The sequence below is a fragment of the Eptatretus burgeri genome, chromosome 14 (genome assembly GCF_056783735.1).
Source record: "Eptatretus burgeri isolate ZD-2024b chromosome 14, Ebu_testis_v1, whole genome shotgun sequence".
NCBI classification, from domain to species: domain Eukaryota; kingdom Metazoa; phylum Chordata; class Myxini; order Myxiniformes; family Myxinidae; genus Eptatretus; species Eptatretus burgeri.
The window spans coordinates 45,381,989-45,400,584 of NC_140974.1; the positions used below are offsets into that span (position 1 = coordinate 45,381,989).

The following is an 18,596-nucleotide window of genomic DNA, read 5'->3' on the forward strand; positions in this document are numbered from 1 at the left end:
TTAACAAAAGGAGGAAATGAAGGTGGGGCTTTTGCGGCTGTCAGGATGGACTGCAAGTACCACACTCACCTCTAAGCCATCTCGTCTGGGTTTCGAATCCTGATCCAGCCATAAACTGCCATCCTGGTATTGTAAAGGATTCGGCGGTGGTGGGATTCACACCCTACTCTTGACAGCCAAATGTTGAAGATTCAGCGTCACTTAACAGCACCGCCATCTCCAGGGTTATAACGCCAGCAAGTTCGGCACAGGCCTCAGGTCACGTGCCTCGGATCACGATACCAATGTACACCTGGGCCTTACCAGTTGGGGAAATAGATCCCAGCTACAGACTGGATTTGTCAGAGACCGAGCGAAGTCTGCCAGTCCGTAGCCCATTTGGGTTTATATACAAATCGAACAATTGTTCCTCAGCACGGCACGAATAAACTCAAGGCGGCAACTTTCATATGAATCAGCCAGATTAATTGGGGACACATCAGGGAACACAACACAAGCAAAGCATTCACGAACGTTATCATTCATCTATAACCTGCTCTTAACTGGGGAGCTACGGATACGGGTTTCAAAGGGGACCATAGCGAGATAAACCTTAGGCCTGGACGACATGCAGACAACATGCAGACAAGACACAGCGTACTTGGTGATGCCTCATGGACGAGGAGAAAGTGTCAAAGGCACGAATGAAGCTCAGGAGAAGCCGATGTCAACGGATTCGAGCGCCCAAGCTCGAACACGCCGCGTGGCAAGATGGCGGCGTCGTCCTTTTGTCGCACCGCTCACACACCAGCCTCGGTGCATTCAGCCCCCGTAAGGTCGATGGCACAAGAGCGAAAGATCCACGGTGTGCTCCAGCTGGCTTTTCACAAGGTCCAGCATACAAATCCAGGCCTGGCCTGCTCACCAGATTAGGCCAAATCGGGGTGTTGGGCTCCGCAGGCGGATCGATGGGATGGGAAAACGTGTCGAGCCGTGCTGGGAGCAAAGACAGTCAGTCCAGAAGCCAAAATCTGTAGCTAGCCTAGAAAATAGGTTCGCTGCTGATTTCATGTTAGAATGGTGCTACTGGTGTTTTTGAAGAGTCTAGGCATGACCAAGTCTAGTTCCACTTGTTGCCAAGTCTGCATCTGAATATTATGGCTGCCATGACAGTAATCAAAATGGCCGCCATCAGATTTAGTCTTTTTCTTACTGCAAATTGTACTAGCCAGAAATTTGTCATGATTGTGAAATACTATGTAATCTGACACGAGGAACACTATTTTGTGCTTTATTTTTGTACTGGATCACAACTTTTCACATAATTGACAACTTAAAGACGAAATTGAAAATGCACATACGAGCAACAAATGTGAAAAAGAAAATGTTTAGCACTATTGATGGAGATGGGTTTACAGTCAGTCAAAGGTTATTTCAACAGCTGTCAGATTCTTTCTCACACAAAATTACGTTGCTTTGCAGAAGAGAAAAGTGTTGTGAGAACACCCAAGTACAATTTTCAGAGCTATTGATCGGCTTGTACACTGAACGGGTTCCTACAAAGGGCTTTGCATCCACATGCTTACGTGCAAGGCAGTCCATTCCGTGTACATTTGCACCGTCGAGTTGAGCATGACCCACGGCATTTGCATGTCGTCAGTTCTACACAGTAAGCAGTAATAGGCTGTGCAGTCATGAGTCGCGGCTGAAATGTCTTGTTGCCATCTTTGACGACCTGTTCCCACCCACAGTTCTCAGGTGCAGGTAGATGTGGTTCAGATTCCAAGGCTCTTCTCCACACAAAAGTCTGGTAGTGCGCTCGCTTGATGTGTAGAATCAGAGCATCGCGAGTTGGAGGCAGATTCTCAATAGCTTTGGTCAGACTGAGAAACAGATCACATCTTACTCGCTGAATTGAGTTATCTTGGCCATGAGGGTCATAAAGCCTGCAGACAAATGACTCAGCATCTGCAATCACACTCTCATCAGGAATTTCCTCTTTGCCTAGGTTATTCAACAGGTGGGAGTTGTTTTGAAAGACAGCCCATGCAGAGCGCTTCGCAATTCCAGCAAACTGGCTTGTGCTGTCTGAACCTGTCACTGCATGAAATGCCAGAAGTGACTCCCTCTGCGAATCTGGGATATTGATGGAGTCAATGGGAATGTAGTGTTGCTTTTTGGGTGTCCCTGCATTCATCCAGAGAAAGGGACTGAGATGCGGCTGATAGGCAACAAGGAGAATGAGGACATCAGTGTCCTGAAGCCACATGAATAATGTCTTGGCAGATGCTCAGAACTTTGTTCTTGGTATCTGTCTCATCCGCTTCTTCATTGTCCATCTTGTCAGTGCTGTCACCACCACAAAGAAGCTTTACAAGCATGTACAGGGTTTCAGGTACAATTCGCTCTGCATTTTCTGTGTTCAGTCCACCGATAATGCTATGCCCTGGAGAGTGTTTTACGTCACTGTAAATCTTTATGCCCACTCTGAAGATCCAGCTAAGGATTTCGTTCTCATGATGAGGCAGACTGCACTGGGCCAATTCATCTTCTTCAGAACTTTCACCTTCTTCAGATAAATCATTCACGGTGGTTCTCATGGCAAACTTTGTCACAGTTGAGGACGCAACTATGAGGGGTTTTGTGACATCCAATGGCTGCACGAATGTCACCTTGTCACTACCAAAGTGAACCTCCACTTTCTGCTTGAAATTGTAGCTTTTGTAGGCTCCAGCCTCAATTCCAAAATCATTCAATAACAGCATGCTGTAGTGTTCCCAGATGTTTTTCAGGGTAAACACATGTCCCTTCTGCAGCTCTTTCTCAAGCTGGTTCATCACATTTCTGAAACAGATGCTTTCAGGAGACTGGTTTTTCTCTCCACTCTCCTTTTTATACTTTCTGCGAAAAGAAACATAACACTTGAGGTGATATTTACCTTCAGCTGCCATCAAGTCTGAAACACCTGCAAACCTGTGACGCATGGTGGGGTAAAATTGGGCCAAAATAAGCATCCTGGATGATGTGTGATCAAATTCAACATTTGTCAGGACACCAGCTTTTCCAGGAATGTCAGTCTGGCAGAAAGCGCATTTTGACCAATCCATAGCGCTGTGCGCGGATCTTAGTGACTTTGGGACATGGTATTTCTCTGAGGAACCTGATGTTGTGGGTATCTCTTCTGTGTAAGTCACAGATTGTGGCTGAATCCTTGACTTCAGTCTGTCTATTTTTTGTGCGTGAGTAAAGTCACTATAGCAGAATTTGTGCCATTGAATCTTTTCGACGTGCTCCGGTACAGAAAATATTTTCTGATTCTTGAGAATGAGTCGACATATTTAGTGTCATTATATTTCTCTCTTTCTTTGCAACATTCAGCTACAGTTTTCACACCAACGATTGTAGTCTTTCGAAGTGGCGTTGACTTGCTAGTTTTTGAACTGTCCTGGCAAATAAAGCATTTATTCCAGTCTACATGCTCTTCTTCTTCTCGATCCCTTGAACCCCTGTGAGAAATCTTGCGGCTTTCATTTTTCAGTTAGTCCTGGGTAACAGAAAAACACACAGTTATGCAGTTTAGGTTCATTTTATAGCAAAGTTGTAAAATTCATTGATTGTGGTTTGTATAATCAGACATTCTAATTCGAGCCTGAACATTTCTTTAAAAATAATATAGTGAAAAACAAGTCATATTATTTTTAGAAAATGGATGGAGCAATGTTTTTTTCTATACTCCCATCAGCTCAGGCATGCTCAAAAACATGGAAATCGACCCTAATTTTGTAATTTCATGTCAATTTGCGGCTGAAATATGACGAAAAGTGTATTTAATGGCGACCATTTTGTAAACTGTCATGGCGGCCATACTATCCATATCCAGAGTTGGCAACAAGTTGATTCACGTTTCTGTGTGTCTGGACAGTCAATTTACACCTGTTGCACTATTCTAACACGGAATCAGCAGGGTCGTACACTATTCTGCATTGGGCCTCCTGACTAAGAGGCTCCGTGGTTGGATTCAGGATGAACCTGGGGATGACCTGCACGCTGGGTCCATCGCCGAGGAGGAACAGCCATCAAGTCACTCCTCATCAAGCAGATCGCAGACTCGACACTAGCAGCCTCTCATCCAGCAGAAGGCAGACTGACCTCATGCAGTTCCTTCCTTGCCTTCCCGACGCTCGCTCTTCTGGACACTCCCCCGGGGAACCGTGATTGGTCCATCGCTCAAGATTGCAGCGACCCTCCACCAATCGGCTGCCGACCTGTCTCGCCATCCGACATTCTCAGAGCGCTGGGCAGGGCTAGTTTGGAGAGGGGAAGGAAAAAGAAACAAGGCGCTCCCGGTACACCACCACTGTACGAACACTGGACAGCCTGCTACACCTCCCAACACACATGTAATGTCCGATTACCAAACAACCTGGCTAAACATGCATTTAAGGGGGGAACTGGGCTAATCCTACATTTAATAACACATTAAGGGCCATTTCCGCAACAGTATTTCACAGGCAGCGTGGTTCATCAATGTGTTAAACTGGGGTCCTGTCTGCCAGCATGATCGGTGTTCTTTGCGAAGTGTATGTGAGCTATCACTGGCACCATGAATGAATTACAAATTCTTGTCCTAACTACTGCTCGAAAGGCAATGGCAAACCACCCATTATAGTCCTTACTCAGGAAGCTATCAGTGGCACTGACACTGTGCAGACGATGGTACATCAGAGAGAGGAAGAGGTGGGGGCTTTCGACAAATTACAGAAGGGAAGGGCTGTGTTTAATCTGATTCAAAGCAGTGGGAGACTTCATTGCAAAGCCATTTTTTTTTTACATGTTTATTACCTCCGCCCCACCGAAGAGGGACAGACAGAGGTTATGTTTTCACCCGTCTGTCTGTTTGTGTGCAGCATATATCAAATAGTTGCAGATGGATTCGGATGGAATTTGGTGGGGAGGTTGGGTGTGTGACAAGAATGAATTGATTCGATTTTGGTGAAGATCCGGATCTGACGATGAGAATCTTTTTCGTGATCCTTCACCATTCAGAGATAGGCCTAAACCGATATATAGCACGATATCTCAAAAAGTTGTTGACAGATTCAGATCAAACTTGGTAAACATATTGGGTGTGTGACGAGGATGAATTGATTTGATTTTGGTGAAGATCCGGATCCGGATCTGGTGACTGAAATCTTTTGAGTGATTCTTCACCATTGAGAGATAGGGCCTAAAATGACGTATGTAGCATGATATTTCAAAAGTATATTGGGGCCGCTATGTTCCACTGGATCAGGCATTGCGTGGTCAAGGTATGCAGTCTACCAAGTGCCCTTCTAGTTTCAATTGTGATGCATTTGTTTTTGGTTATCATCAACCTTCCTCTCTATTTTTTTGTAGCCCAGGAACCTAACCCCCTTATTACCATATGAAATTGGTTTTAACTATCATGGCATTTTCCAGGAACATAACCCCCACGATATTTCGGGTTTACTGTACTCTTAAGCACATTCAGGACATTTATAACTGTTATAGTAGGCTCCGTCGATATCGATATACCGGTGGGGTCATACCGGTATATCGATACCAAAAATACGCAATGGTCCAATGGTCAATTACGTATTCATATATGGCATACACATCATCGACACATGGTAATTTTTCATAGTATTCCCACACAGGACTTTATTCCCCCCATGATGAGAACAGTTATTTTACTTCCAACTTCAACTTGTATTAAAAATGATTTTGTTTGAAAGCGAGATCAGTATTGGAAATTGACACAGGTATCCATCCATCGCTCTCATCATACCGGGATGACTATCACCGAACGCTGTGCCAGTATCACTTTCATGCAGGTATCGCTTCCATACACCGGTATCGCTTCCATATACCGGTATCGCTTCCATATACCGGTATCGCTTCCACATACCGGTATCGCTTTCACGTACCGGTATCGATTCCATGTATCAGTATCACTTTCATGTACCAGTATTGCTTCCATGTACCAGTATCACTTTCATATACTGGTGTCGCTTCCATGTACCGGTATCGCCTCCATGTACCGGTATCGATTCCATGTACTTGTATCACTTTCATGTACCAGTATTGCTTCCATGTACTAGTATCACTTTCATATACCGGTGTCGCTTCCATACACCGGTATCGCTTCCAGGTACCGGTATCGATTCGAAGTACCGGTATCGATTCCATGTACCAGTATCACTTTCATGTACCAGTATTGCTTCCTTGTACCAGTATCACTTTCATATACCGGTGTCGCTTCCATACACCGGTATCGCCTCCACATACCGGTATCGCTTCCACGTTCCGGTATCGATTCCACGTACCGGTATCACTTCCATGTACCGGTATCACTTCCATGTACTGGTATCGCCTCCATGTACCGGTATCGTCTCCACATACCGGTATCGCTTCCATGTACCGGTATCGCTTCCATGTACCGGTATCGATTCCACGTACCGGTATCGATTCCACGTACCGGTATCACTTCCATGTACCGGTATCACTTCCACGTACCGGTATCGCTTCCATGTACCGGTATCGCTTCCATGTACCGGTATCACTTCCATGTACCGGTATCGCTTCCATGTTCCGGTATCGCTTTCATACCATTATCGCAGATCACTGATTTGTCACCAGATTTCTAAAGCACACCAGATTCATATAAATAATAACCAATTGGCAATTGCTTTAACACCAACTCCGAGGGCAAAGAAAAACGTGATTGCTTGTATGGGCGCTCGGATGCTGAGGGTTAAAACTTGAAACAACTGTCCTTACTTCTTGGGATGTCTTGACATCATAGTTACGTTTCCACTGTTCCTGCTCCACGTTAAACCGAGACGCTGAATGCATCAAAGCTTTTAAAATCATGTACGGTATTTAAACACTGTAAACACCTTTCTTCGATTTGTTGCTGATACACCTGGTTTGTTTGTTTTTCATGTCGACTTTTTTTGGTACACCGCTATATTCAGAATTCCAATACCGGTATATCGATATATCGCTGGATCCTATGTTAGAGAAGGGCATGATGTAATTCATGGCTGCAGGTAATCTCTGAGTTGTCCAACAGGATGATGCAGAATCGCAATTTGTTTTGAGCTGGGTTCGATTTCCGACCCACCTATTAACTGTCAGATTGGTGCTTCATAGGGAGGGTGCTGCGTCACAAAGTGCACCCTCACTCAGATAGATGTTAAGCCGGTGGTCCGATCTTCTAGCATTTGATTGTTGATATAATAAACTCACACGGTATTGTTCATAAAGAGTAGGCGAGTTGTAACCAACACACTGAACAAATTGCAAACTCCTGCAGAAATCACCTACGTCAGGGGTCTGGCCAGCCAGTTCCCAAAAAAACTTGGACCAAAAATGTACCCCGACCGACCACAAAGTAAATACAGTAGAACCTCTTTTATCCATAAAGGTTGGGACCAAGGTTGTTCCAGATAAACGATATTTGCAGTTAATGCACATCGTCTTCAATTAAAACAAGCTCTAATGAGCTAAGATCCTCGTCCTCTTAATGATGACGTCATAAAAACAAATATGACGTCATTGTGATGTATCAGGTTTGTGATAAGTTATCTGTGCTAATGCCCGGATTGATACCCACAAACAAACTTCAAACAGCTTGCCTAGTTTCGGAGATAATGGTATAGGCGATTTCCATTAGCAGCGATATTATGATGTCAACTTTTTTTCTAGGAAGAATTTCCAAAATCGGAGATGGTTACTGCTGCGCGTGGGCTTTCTGCATATAGATGGCAAGTTTCACGAAGATCCGATGAAAACTCTGGGTTGTGAAACAAAAATTGTCAAAAAATAGGAATGATGTCATAAAAATTGATATGACGTTATAGTGATGTATCATATGTGCGGTAATTCATCTCTGCTAATGCCCTGTTGGATTCCTACAAACAGAATTCAAAAAGCTTGCCTAGTTTTGGAGATAATTTTTAGGCGATTTCCATTAGCGGAGATATTTTGACGTCATAACTTTTTTTCTGGGAGGAATTTTCAAAATCGGAGATGGTTACTGTCTGTGCGGGGTATTTTTACATATACAAGCCAAGTTTCAGGCAGTTTCGATGAAAACTGTAGGCTGTGAAACAAAAAAGTCCACAAGAAGAAGATGAAGAACAACAACGTGAGTAAGACTTAGAGATCCTCCACGAGGATCTAAAAATGTTCATGGATATCGCTGTTACCTTGTACATTAACCCTAATAACCCACCCCCCTCTCAACTCCCTAATATTCTGTATTTTGATTTGTCTGATGCAGACAATGGCAGGTGCAATTGTGGGAAGTGGATTAAACAAGTGAAATGCAGTTTAATCTGTTTGTATATTTATTGGTGTGAAGATTGCATCAAAAAGGGGAGGTGTGTTTCCTGATATCGTTAGAATCGTAGGTGTATTTTCCTCTCCAAAGCCTTTTGAATAAGCAAAAGGTGTTCGATTCCTTCTCGTACATATGATGAAGTTACGACATTTATATACAACTAGAGCAGGTACCCGGCGCTGCCTGTCCAGGTGAGCTTTTTCCGGCGTGGGTTTCAGGAAGTGTTGGACATTGTAAAGTGATGGAGTTATTGGCCTCATGGTGGTTACCTTTTGCCTGCGGGCCAGCAGAAGCAATGCCTGACCCCACATCCCAATATACACTTTATAGCGGCTTTTAGTGGCCTAAAAACGGACGTCAAGGCCAACGTGCAGGAACTTAAAACCTTTTCCAGATTCTCAATTGCCTACACCCTAAATTTGTGGGCCTCTAGGTGCTGTGGTTTGGCCTTGAAAAAGGAACGTACAAACACTTGAAAATATTTATTAGATGTCGTTGCACAGACATACATTTCAGTTTCTTTCGTGATATGTGCCTTGTCATGGTATGACCTGGTTGATTGGCAGCAATGGAGGCATAATTCTGGACAGCACACGGCTTGTTCTAAAGCAGAACTTTATCTGTTAACTTTATTAAAGTTGAACCTGCTATCTGAATTTTTTTTGTACTCGTCGATGTATCTGAAAATGAATCGTCAATGTGCTCGTGTTGTTCTTTTAACAGATGGTCTGGCAGCATTCAGTGCTTTCCTGCGCACAGAGTTTTCAGATGAAAACCTCGATTTCTGGCTGGCCTGCGAGGAATATCGCAAACTGAAATCTTCATCTAAAATGGCTGCTCAGGCCAAGAAGATTTTTTCCGAGTTCATCGCAATCCAGGCACCGAAAGAAGTGAGTCACGGGGCATAGGACTATGTAGTTGCCTTTGCTCTGGCTCTCATAAATTAATCGGCCTGTTGTGTGATCGAACGCTGTGCCAATTTACTGAATTACTCGCTGTAACTTTTTAGCTGAGTTTTGCTGAAACTATTCTTGACTCATGTTTGTTTCATGCAGGTCAACCTCGACTCGTACACACGTGAGGCGACTGCAGCTAACATGCAGAAGCCTACGTGTGACACGTTACACCTGGCTCAAAGCCGCATATACGGCCTCATGGAGCGGGATTCATATCCTCGCTTCCTGCGGTCTGACCTGTTCCAAGAATTGTCTGGCTATCGTTCAGTCAGCCCTACCATCCCTGTTTGATCCCCCTTCTATTTTGGGAACTTCTTTTCCCAGTGCCCCTGGTATCCATTTTTGAATTTATTTCCTCGCCATCCCCAGCCACCATTTTGAAAGTACTTTTCTCAATGTTTGCGCATGGAATCAAATGTAATATTCAGATCTTTCCTGTGGAGAAAATGCACTGTTGTAGAATAAGTTTATAGAAGTCGTATTGAATTAATTTTTGATATTTGAATAATGTATAATTAATGAAAAAAACATGTTTGAGTCAGGGTCAGATGAACTGCACTTATTACTGCCCAGCCTTCAGTATATGACATTTATTCCAATCATTTGGAGATTCTGCAGCCACGTCAGGTGCAAGCATGTCCACGGAAAGTAAATTCTAGGAATGAAATACGACATGAAAAACGGCTTTTGCAAAAAAAAAAAAACTTTCTGTAAATCAAAGGTTGATAAGCTTTATGGATGTAAACAACAATGCAAGTAATTATTTTCAACAACATTCCATCTGCCACATTTGTGTACGTATGCCGCAGCAGTATTGTTGTGTTGTAAAGGTCGTTTGGTTCGATGTCACGCATTGTTGGCACCTGGGATACAAGAGCTGGTACACAGTCTCGATGCCAAAACCCAATCACTGCTGGAACATACTTGGTTGTACTATTTCTCATCAGGTTAAAATTTATTACTCGGTCACTGTTTTTATGCTTTAACTTCAAATATATACTGTTCTGTACTCATGTTTAATAACTTCTACATTCCTAATGTGTATATTAAGTTCATGATCTTTTGATGTTTGCTATAAGTGTTATGAGATATATAATTGTGCTTGCTTGAAGATTATAGTAATTGCAGCATCGCATGACGTCACAATTGTTTTGTTCTTTTTTTACCAAGAAATGACGTCTTCCTTAACTCTGTAAGTGTCTCATGTGCAATACACACGCCCAGCTTCAGGAGCAACCTCCCGAGGGCTACATTTACATCAATAATCGTCATAACAGCAGGAGAAATAACCTGTAGTTGCCTTTCATGTGATGGCATCGTAGTGTTTTGTCCACAGTTAGTAACTATTTCTCCTCGAACACCTAATTCCCCACTAACTCCCTTTCCACCCAACTCACTGTGAAGTCGTTTTTATAGAAAGTGGGACTCGCACCGACAAGATGCTGCCTTGAGCAAGGAGTCGCACCAAAAACTAGTTTTGTACATAATGTGTGACCCTAAGAATATTTCGCTTGGAAAAGATGTATATTGATGTCAAAACTGTTCCTTCATGAGCGAGGGATTATTTGTACAGCCTCAACAGGTGTTTTGTATGAAATAAAAAACGAACTACATTTACTCATTTGTAGTGTTGAATTTGAATGAATCAGGGAGGCTTTTTATTTTAATTCAAATTCTCGACTCATGGGAAAGAAAGGGTGACATCCTGGTTGGAGGGGAGGCAGAGGTACAACTGCACAAACAAACAGGCTGATGATTGAAAGAGTGGAAAAAGAGGAGAGGAGAGAGAGAGAGAGGGGAAAGATAGCAATCTGCAGGTGAGAGGGTGGCTGCAGGGAGCGTTAATGGAAAGAAAATATTCGAGTGAAGGATGGAAGAGGAGATGAGACTGTAGTGTAATCAATAAAGAAGACAACTTGAGGGTTGAAACTTCGTTGGGCAGCTGTGCTTGAGGAGATGGAATTGCATTTGGATCCGCTTGTTTGTTTGTGTTTGTCTGTTTGTCCGCGCAGAACATGAGGGTTTTTCTCCGCAACAGCTTATCATATTGAAACGAAATTTTCACCATAGGAGCAACTATTCATGTAAAATGTTTCAATTATAATGATGTTATAGGTCATGGGGTGTGGCAGCCATATTGAAAAAAAAAAGGAAAATCTTTGGGCCTCAATATCTCTGAAACCGCAACAAGGAAAAAATTGAAACTTGGCACATGGCAAGTACTCCACATTTATCGCTTGGCACATGGCAAGTACTCCACATTTATCACTTGGCACATGGCAAGTACTCCACATTTATAACTTGGCACATGGCAAGTACTCCACATTTATAACTTGGCACATGGCAAGTACTCCACATTTATAACTTGGCACATGGCAAGTACTCCACATTTATAACTTGGCACATGGCAAGTACTCCACATTTATAACTTGGCACATGGCAAGTACTCCACATTTATAACTTGGCACATGGCAAGTACTCCACATTTATAACTTGGCACACGGCAAGTACTCCACATTTATAACTTGGCACATGGCAAGTACTCCACATTTATAACTTGTCACATGGGAAGTACTCCACATTTATAACTTGTCACATGGCAAGTACTCCACATTTATAACTTGGCACATGGCAAGTACTCCACATTTATAACTTGGCACATGGAAAGTACTCCACATTTATAACTTGGCACATGGCAAGTACTCCACATTTATAACTTGGCACACGGCAAGTACTCCACATTTATAACTTGGCACATGGCAAGTACTCCACATTTATAACTTGGCACATGGCAAGTACTCCACATTTATAACTTGGCACATGGCAAGTACTCCACATTTATAACTTGGCACATGGCAAGTACTCCACATTTATAACTTGGCACATGGCAAGTACTCCACATTTATAACTTGGCACATGGCAAGTACTCCACATTTATAACTTGGCACATGGCAAGTACTCCACATTTATAACTTGGCACATGGCAAGTACTCCACATTTATAACTTGGCACATGGCAAGTACTCCACATTTATAACTTGGCACATGGCAAGTACTCCACATTTATCACTTGGCACATGGCAAGTACTCCACATTTATAACTTGGCACATGGCAAGTACTCCACATTTATAACTTGGCACATGGCAAGTACTCCACATTTATAACTTGGCACATGGCAAGTACTCCACATTTATAACTTGGCACATGGCAAGTACTCCACATTTATAACTTGGCACATGGCAAGTACTCCACATTTATAACTTGGCACATGGCAAGTCCTCCACATTTATAACTTGGCACATGGCAAGTACTCCACATTTATAACTTGGCACATGGCAAGTACTCCACATTTATAACTTGGCACATGGCAAGTACTCCACATTTATAACTTGGCACATGGCAAGTACTCCACATTTATAACTTGGCACATGGCAAGTACTCCACATTTATAACTTGGCACACGGCAAGTACTCCACATTTATAACTTGGCACATGGCAAGTACTCCACATTTATAACTTGGCACATGGCAAGTACTCCACATTTATAACTTGGCACATGGCAAGTACTCCACATTTATAACTTGGCACATGGCAAGTACTCCACATTTATAACTTGGCACATGGCAAGTACTCCACATTTATAACTTGGCACATGGCAAGTACTCCACATTTATAACTTGGCACATGGCAAGTACTCCACATTTATAACTTGGCACATGGCAAGTACTCCACATTTATAACTTGGCACATGGCAAGTACTCCACATTTATAACTTGGCACATGGCAAGTACTCCACATTTATAACTTGGCACATGGCAAGTACTCCACATTTATAACTTGGCACATGGCAAGTACTCCACATTTATAACTTGGCACATGGCAAGTACTCCACATTTATAACTTGGCACATGGCAAGTACTCCACATTTATAACTTGGCACATGGCAAGTACTCCACATTTATAACTTGGCACATGGCAAGTACTCCACATTTATAACTTGGCACATGGCAAGAAATCCACATTTATAACTTGGCACATGGCAAGTACTCCACATTTATAACTTGGCACATGGCAAGTACTCCACATTTATAACTTGGCACATGGCAAGTACTCCACATTTATAACTTGGCACATGGCAAGTACTCCACATTTATAACTTGGCACATGGCAAGTACTCCACATTTATAACTTGGCACATGGCAAGTACTCCACATTTATAACTTGGCACATGGCAAGTACTCCACATTTATAACTTGTCACATGGCAAGTACTCCACATTTATAACTTGGCACATGGCAAGTACTCCACATTTATAACTTGGCACATGGCAAGTACTCCACATTTATAACTTGGCACATGGCAAGTACTCCACATTTATAACTTGGCACATGGCAAGTACTCCACATTTATAACTTGGCACACGGCAAGTACTCCACATTTATAACTTGGCACATGGCAAGTACTCCACATTTATAACTTGGCACATGGCAAGTACTCCACATTTATAACTTGGCACATGGCAAGTACTCCACATTTATAACTTGGCACATGGCAAGTACTCCACATTTATAACTTGGCACATGGCAAGTACTCCACATTTATAACTTGGCACATGGCAAGTACTCCACATTTATAACTTGGCACATGGCAAGTACTCCACATTTATAACTTGGCACATGGCAAGTACTCCACATTTATAACTTGGCACATGGCAAGTACTCCACATTTATAACTTGGCACATGGCAAGTACTCCACATTTATAACTTGGCACATGGCAAGTACTCCACATTTATAACTTGGCACATGGCAAGTACTCCACATTTATAACTTGGCACATGGCAAGTACTCCACATTTATAACTTGGCACATGGCAAGTACTCCACATTTATAACTTGGCACATGGCAAGTACTCCACATTTATAACTTGGCACATGGCAAGTACTCCACATTTATAACTTGGCACATGGCAAGTACTCCACATTTATAACTTGGCACATGGCAAGTACTCCACATTTATAACTTGGCACATGGCAAGTACTCCACATTTATAACTTGGCACATGGCAAGTACTCCACATTTATAACTTGGCACATGGCAAGTACTCCACATTTATAACTTGGCACATGGCAAGTACTCCACATTTATAACTTGGCACATGGCAAGTACTCCACATTTATAACTTGGCACACGGCAAGTACTCCACATTTATAACTTGGCACATGGCAAGTACTCCACATTTATAACTTGGCACATTGCAAGTACTCCACATTTATAACTTGGCACATTGCAAGTACTCCACATTTATAACTTGGCACACGGCAAGTACTCCACATTTATAACTTGGCACATGGCAAGTACTCCACATTTATAACTTGGCACATGGCAAGTACTCCACATTTATAACTTGGCACATGGCAAGTACTCCACATTTATAACTTGGCACACGGCAAGTACTCCACATTTATAACTTGGCACATGGCAAGTACTCCACATTTATAACTTGGCACATGGCAAGTACTCCACATTCATTTTACTGAATTTTTTTGAGGGTCATACACATTGGTCCACAGAAAAATTGGTCCACAGAAAAAATGATGACGTCATTGGTTACATGATTCGGCAGCCATATTGTTTAAAAATATATAAAAAACCTTCAAAAATCTTCTCTGAAATGGCAAAACAGATCGAGGCAAAACTTTACATGTGTAACCACCTCTCCATGATGAACAAAACGTTCACACGCATGACGTCATAGGTCACATGGTGTGGCAGAAATATTTAATTTACCCTAAAACCTATAATAAAAAAACATCTCCAAAACGGCTGGACAGATTGATGGGAAACTTCACACAAATGTTCCCCAAGCCTTGGGGATACCAGGGTATTCACGAATAATTGATGGCACATGGTCTGGCAGCCACATTGGATTGAGCGAAAATCTTAAAATAATTATTTCTCTTGAACCGCTTCAACAATCGACGTGAAACTTTTCAATTGTCAACTAACTACAGGGTCCCCCACAGAAAAGCAGGAAATTTGAGATTTTGAGATTTATTTTGCCGTATTTTACCATATCAATAAACTAACATATAAATTTTCTAAAATAAAGTGTATCTTTGTTTTGCACTACATCTAAGTTTGCTTTTGTTTTGTTTGAAAATAAAGTGTATCTTTATTTTACACTACATCTAAGTTTGCTTTTGTTTTGTTTTAAATAAACTGTACCAAATTTCCTGGTTTTCTGTTGGGCACCCTGTAGTAGTGATGGGGAATATATTTTTAAATTTCAAGCTGATCAGACACATGGTGTGGCAGCCAGAATTATTTGATTTTTTTTTTATCTGGGTTCTCTGATATTTCTTTTTTTGTGAATAAGGTTCATTTGGCAGTGCTTGGATGGGTTTCATGGTAGAGGAACAGCAGCTGAAACCCAAATACTATCCAGGTTCCTCCTGATGACTTCATATTTGACTTTTGCTTGTCAATTACATAACACCCCAGAAAAACAAACACCACAAAAAAATTCACTGCACAAAACTACACAAACACCACAAAAAACAAGTCCTGGAGAGGGTCTGCAATCTCTGATTGCTCTTTTTCTTACATTTGCAGTGCATGATCCACTTCATTCACTTAACAGCAGCACTTCTCGAATAATACTGCCAACAGCAGTAAGGATGTTACCTGTGCCAATGAGTGTTTAATACATTCAGCATTTGTTGTGTTATGTGTCAATGAATGTAACACAGGACACAATAGAAAACACAAGCACAATAGAAACACTTTCTGGCTTGGCAGTTTAGATAGCCAACCAATGCAGAAGCTTGAAGAACAACACAATGCTAGGGAGAAGTATGTCCCCTCTTCCTTTGTCTTAAGGTATATCTTGTTCTGTGACGCATGTCATTCCAGATCTGTGGCACGTGTCAACTCACTGCTCACCTCCATTCATTTGTTCCTTTCTTCTCTCGCCCATGGATGAAACAGAATGAATCAGGACATAACAAAAGGAAGCATACCAATAGCAGAGATGAGGGACAAAATGGAGGGAGACTTGAAGAAACAAGGGATGGAGGAAAGAAAGATGGGTAGAAAAGGACATTTGGATAGACAAGATGGATCCACCAACAGACAGAAGTGTTATCACATGACCCTCTGTGAATGGGAGAGAGGTGGTGGGCTTGGGATCCGAGGGTCCTGAGTTCAAATCCTGCTCAGCTGTTGAATTAATACCAGGTGGGGTTGACTCGACCTGTCATCTTTCCGAGGTCGGCAAAATGAGTGCCAGTTTTCTGGTATCCTGTGTCGGAGTGGCGACCCGCCCCGGATTGTGCCCAATAGCCAAGGAGACTGCTTTGGCAGCACCAACGTTCTGCACAGAGTATGGTCCCAATGGATGGATGGATGGATTATTCATGACATCATTTCCGTTCCGCCTACTCATTATTCATGATGGTCTCTGGTTCTACCAGTCAGGTAATCCCATCCTTTCTTTCTCTCAACCAATCAACATTGAGGACATTACATTTTGGGAGAGTTTGGAGTTTCTTCTTCTTCTGCTTGCAGTTTTATCCTTAGGGAGTGCAAGTCCAAAAGCTTTGATAATGTCCATTTTATTGAAATGCATATTTAAATTTTGTTGTACTCATAAAATGATAGTTTGCAAATAATTAACATCAACATCTTGCTCATGACACGGAACTGCACTAAAACAGACGCAATTTGCGATTCACTTTGTGCATCTCCATTGTGAGTCACTTGGTGCTGGTATGTGTGCAGTCCTTCTGTAGTTCTCTTCTTGGTGGTTCCTTCACCCCATGAATGGGAAACCCATGAAGTTCTCTTCTAGGTGATGAAAAAATTCCCTGTATTATCTGTCCATTCCGAATAAACAGGTTCTCCTGACCGTTTGCCTTTCTCTCTTTCAGTTCCTTATGTAACTTCGTAATCATCTCTTTCTCCTTTTGTTTGGTCAAATTATCAATCAAGTTTAATTGGCAACATTGTTATTTCTTTTTATCACCCTTCAAGCCATTATGATATTTGAGAAATTTGCATCCACACCTGATTTGTTCACATTTAATGATACAACAGCGGGAAAAGAGGTACCCCATATCAGATAACACCTGGCATCAGGACTACTTAATTATTGTCAACCCAGCACCCCTGGAGTGGAGGGAGGGGGACAGCCTTCTAGTGTTATGTGACATCTTTGGGTGTGTATGTTGAAGCATTTCAGAGTGTTACAGGAAGGTGGAAGGAGAGGGTGGGGGGGGGTGTCAGATCTTGTCAAAATAATATAATTTTTGGACGGCCCTTAAGAACACTTTCCCTGCTCACAATATGTTACAAATGTTTTTTCGTTCTTTGCTTTTTGGTGACCATACCAATCAAAACTATTCACTTGTGATGCCCCCATTTACCCACACCCCCCCCCCGATTGTTCATTCAGTTCCATATCTATTTAATACATCATTGTATGGCACCATATTTTTAGCCATCTATTGCCCTTTATCTCAACTATCAAATGCCCTTGTCTTTGAGCTTGTGCAGATAACAATGCTGAGATTCACTACAACGAGCAATGCAACAAAAAAACTGAAAGGAGGGTAGAGATAAAGGGGAGAAAACACAATAACCTGGAAAGGGTGGGGTGGGATTGTGGAGGGATAATGAAGGCAGACAATGTCATAAGAGGAAGTGAACACCTCTCTTAAAAAAACCCTGCGGGAAGAATGAGATTGAACAGACGGAAGAAGTCGGTTCTACAGGTGAGAAAAAATAGGAGTGGATTTAAGCAGTGAGCCTGGATTTTTGGAGTTTCACCGGAAGTGGGTCCATGTTTGTGCCGTTTGTGGAAACGTGCTTTGTTCACAGTGGAATGCTCACTGATCACTTGCCTTGTACCTGACACTGTATGTCCCGAAGCCAAATGCAGAAAACCTATGACAGTTCTGAAATCTTGAATAGTTGGATCTGACATCAGGGATTCATCATTAGAGTCTGCAGGGCATCTTAAGTCGTTGGAGTTGCCAGATAGCGAGTTCGTACGTGAAGATTTCAGAGTGGCTTCAACTTGTTCTCAATATAATCGGAGCTGATAGCAGCCTCTCCCTCCACCTTTGCTATCAGAGATAACCTGCTGTAAAATAAACACCAACGGGCAATGATAGCACTTTCCATATTCAGGTTTTCTGAGAGGTGGGCAGTCATGAAACGTGGGAAAAAACCTTTGTATAACAACATTATAGAACTGTGGTCATGTCTTTAATCAGCAGCCATCAAGCACCAT

At 42.3% G+C, this 18,596-nt stretch overlaps 1 protein-coding gene across 5 annotated transcripts in view; it reads left to right on the forward strand.

Annotated features, from left to right (window-relative positions):
* The window catches only part of RGS3 (regulator of G protein signaling 3), a 276,636-nt gene extending 265,716 nt beyond the window's left edge, over window positions 1–10,920 (forward strand). For all 5 annotated transcript variants that reach the window (XM_085854601.1, XM_085854599.1, XM_085854600.1 and 2 more), the window contains 2 exons: window positions 9,071–9,237; window positions 9,403–10,920. In XM_085854601.1, coding sequence (XP_085710727.1) covers window positions 9,071–9,237; window positions 9,403–9,594 — 359 coding nt within the window. In that variant the 3' untranslated portion in view covers window positions 9,595–10,920. The remainder of the gene's footprint in view (window positions 1–9,070; window positions 9,238–9,402) is intronic.
* The last annotated feature ends 7,676 nt before the right edge of the window (window positions 10,921–18,596 follow it).